Source organism: Castanea sativa, chromosome 11 (assembly GCF_040712315.1).
Source record: "Castanea sativa cultivar Marrone di Chiusa Pesio chromosome 11, ASM4071231v1".
Lineage (NCBI taxonomy): Eukaryota > Viridiplantae > Streptophyta > Magnoliopsida > Fagales > Fagaceae > Castanea > Castanea sativa.
This window is the reverse complement of record NC_134023.1, coordinates 2,995,991-2,998,470: the sequence shown is the minus strand read 5'-3', so window position 1 is coordinate 2,998,470 and position 2,480 is coordinate 2,995,991. Positions and strand designations below refer to the sequence as shown.

General features: G+C 37.9%; 1 protein-coding gene across 1 annotated transcript; it reads left to right on the top strand.

Moving 5' to 3' along the window:
- Nucleotides 1-1,159: 1,159 nt before the first annotated feature.
- LOC142615902 (uncharacterized) lies at nt 1,160-2,158 on the top strand. The gene has a single exon (XM_075788818.1). It carries the CDS (start codon nt 1,160-1,162, stop codon nt 2,156-2,158), a length of 999 nt encoding a protein of 332 aa, XP_075644933.1.
- The last annotated feature ends 322 nt before the right edge of the window (nt 2,159-2,480 follow it).

Sequence of the window (2,480 nt, the reverse complement as noted above, 5' to 3'; positions counted from 1 at the left end):
ATTCCCTTTTTCCTTGAAGGATAAGGCAAAAGCATGGATTAATTCTTTGTCACATGGATCTATCACTTCATGTGAACTATTAGTCACAAAATTCATCTCTAAATTTTTTCCAATGGCCAAGACCAATGCTTTGAGGAGAGAAATTGCAGATTTTTATCAAGATGAACAAGAGAAATTTTATGGGAGTTGGGAGAGATTTAAGGACTTGATCTTAAAGTGTCCCCATTATGGTTTTGAAACATGGAGCCTAGTACAATATTTTTATAATGGTTTGACTCAGACAAATCGTAACATGATTGAGTCCATGAATGGTGGTGGATTTTTTAGTCTTATAGATGATGAGGCATACAAATTTCTTGAGAATTTTTCTGAAAGTTCACAACAATGAGATTTTTCCAACTGTAAAGAGAGATCTGCCCCTGCAATTAAGAATGGAGGATTGTATGAAGTCAGTGAAGATTTAGACATAAAAGCTAGGTTGGATAATCTCACTCGTAAGGTTGAGGCTTTAGCTTTAGGTAGAGGGATGAACTCTGTCAATCAAGTTCAAAGTGAAACATGTTCTATTTGTGCAAGTCCTATGCATACAACACAAATGTGTCCTTCCACAGTTGGGTACCCTGATTTTTATACTGAGCAAGCTAATGCACTGCATAATTATGGAAAACCATTTGCTAGTCCATTTTCAGAGACATACAATCCAAATTAGAGGAACCATCCTAATTTCTCATGGAGGCAAAATCAGCCTCCCACAAATGTAGGTGGACAACAAGTGCATCAACAAAGTCAATTTCGTCCACCTACTCAAGCATATCCTCCCAGTCCTCAATCAATTCCTCAGCTTGTAACACCACCAAGACAACAACCATCTTTGGAGGAGTCTCTCAAAACTTTCATGCAATCAACTAGCCAAGCCATTCAAGAGATGAAAAGTTCCACCCATTTGAATACTCAAGCTATTTCAAAGTTGGAAAATCAAGTTGGCCAGTTAGCAACCTAAGTTGGGGAGAGGGAAAAAGGAAAGTTTCCTAGTCAACCTGTACCTAACCCAAAAGGACAGTATGCCATCAATGGTTCTTCTAGTTCTACTCATGGACAAGAACATATCCAGTCTATTACTACCCTTAGGTCTGGTAAGCAAGTTGATAATCAAGTGAAAATGTCAGAAGTGGAGGATGATGAAAATATTGTGTTAAAGGAAAAAGGAACTCATAGTTCACATGATGATCATGGAGAAAAGGACAACCCACCCGTCACTCCAATTCAGGATCTTAGTTCTCCCCTTGATAAGAGGTTTGTTCCTAAAGCTCCATTTCCTCAAAGGTTAATCAGTCCTCAGAAAAGTGCACAATTTGGAGACATTTTAGAGGTTTTTAATCACGTGCAAATAAACATTCCATTTCTTGATGCAATTCAGCAAGTTCCTGCTTATGCCAAGTTTCTAAAAGATCTTGTGACAATGAAGAGAAAGACAAATGTCCCTAAAAAGGCATTTTTGATAGAGCAAGTCAGTTCAATTATGCAGAATAAATATCTAGTGAAATGTAAGGACCTAGGATCTCCTAGAATTTCATGCAAGATTGGGGATCGTCTCATTGAGCGAGCTTTGCTAGATTTGGGGGCAAGTGTGAACTTATTGTCATATTCTATATACTTACAGCTAGGTTTGGGGGAGTTAAAACCAACAACCATGACACTTCAATTAGCTGATAGGTCTGTGAAAATCCCTAGAGGTATTGTTGAGGATGTGCTGATTAAGGTGGATGCATTCTATTTTCCTGGTGATTTTGTTGTGTTAGACACTGAGTCTGCTCTAAATGCCAATACACAAATCCATGTCATTTTGGGTCGCCCTTGCTTAGCCACATCCAATGCTTTGATCAATTGTCGAAGTGGTGTGATGAAGATTTCTTTTGGAAATATGACTGTTGAGCTTAATATCTTTGACATAAGTAAGCAAGTACCAGATAATGAGAATATATGTGAGGTTAACATGATTGGGAATCTAGTCCATGATACTCTCATACAATCAAGTTGTGAGGATCCCCTAAAGGATTGCTTAACCCTTTTTGATTGCAACTTGGATATTGAAAAATCAATTGAGGAAGTCAATGCGTTGTTGGATTCTGTTCCTCTCTTAAGTACTGATAGCTGGTAGCCAAAAGTGGTCCCTTTTCCACTTTCTTCATCCCCACTTCCATCTATTGTAGAACCACAAAAGTTAGATGACTTTTGGGAACACCAATTGATAAGTATACTTCAAGAACACAAGGAAGCTATAGGTTGGAAAATTGCTGATATTAAGGGTATTAGTTCCTCTGTGGTTATGAAAAAAATTCACTTGGAAGACACTACAAAAGCTTCCCAACATGTTTTTGATCCAAGTAAGTTACAATCTCATTGGACTAGTCCATTCATAATATGCATTATTTATCTCCATGGTGTTGTTGAGGTTTGGATGGTCCTGTTTATCAGGGATG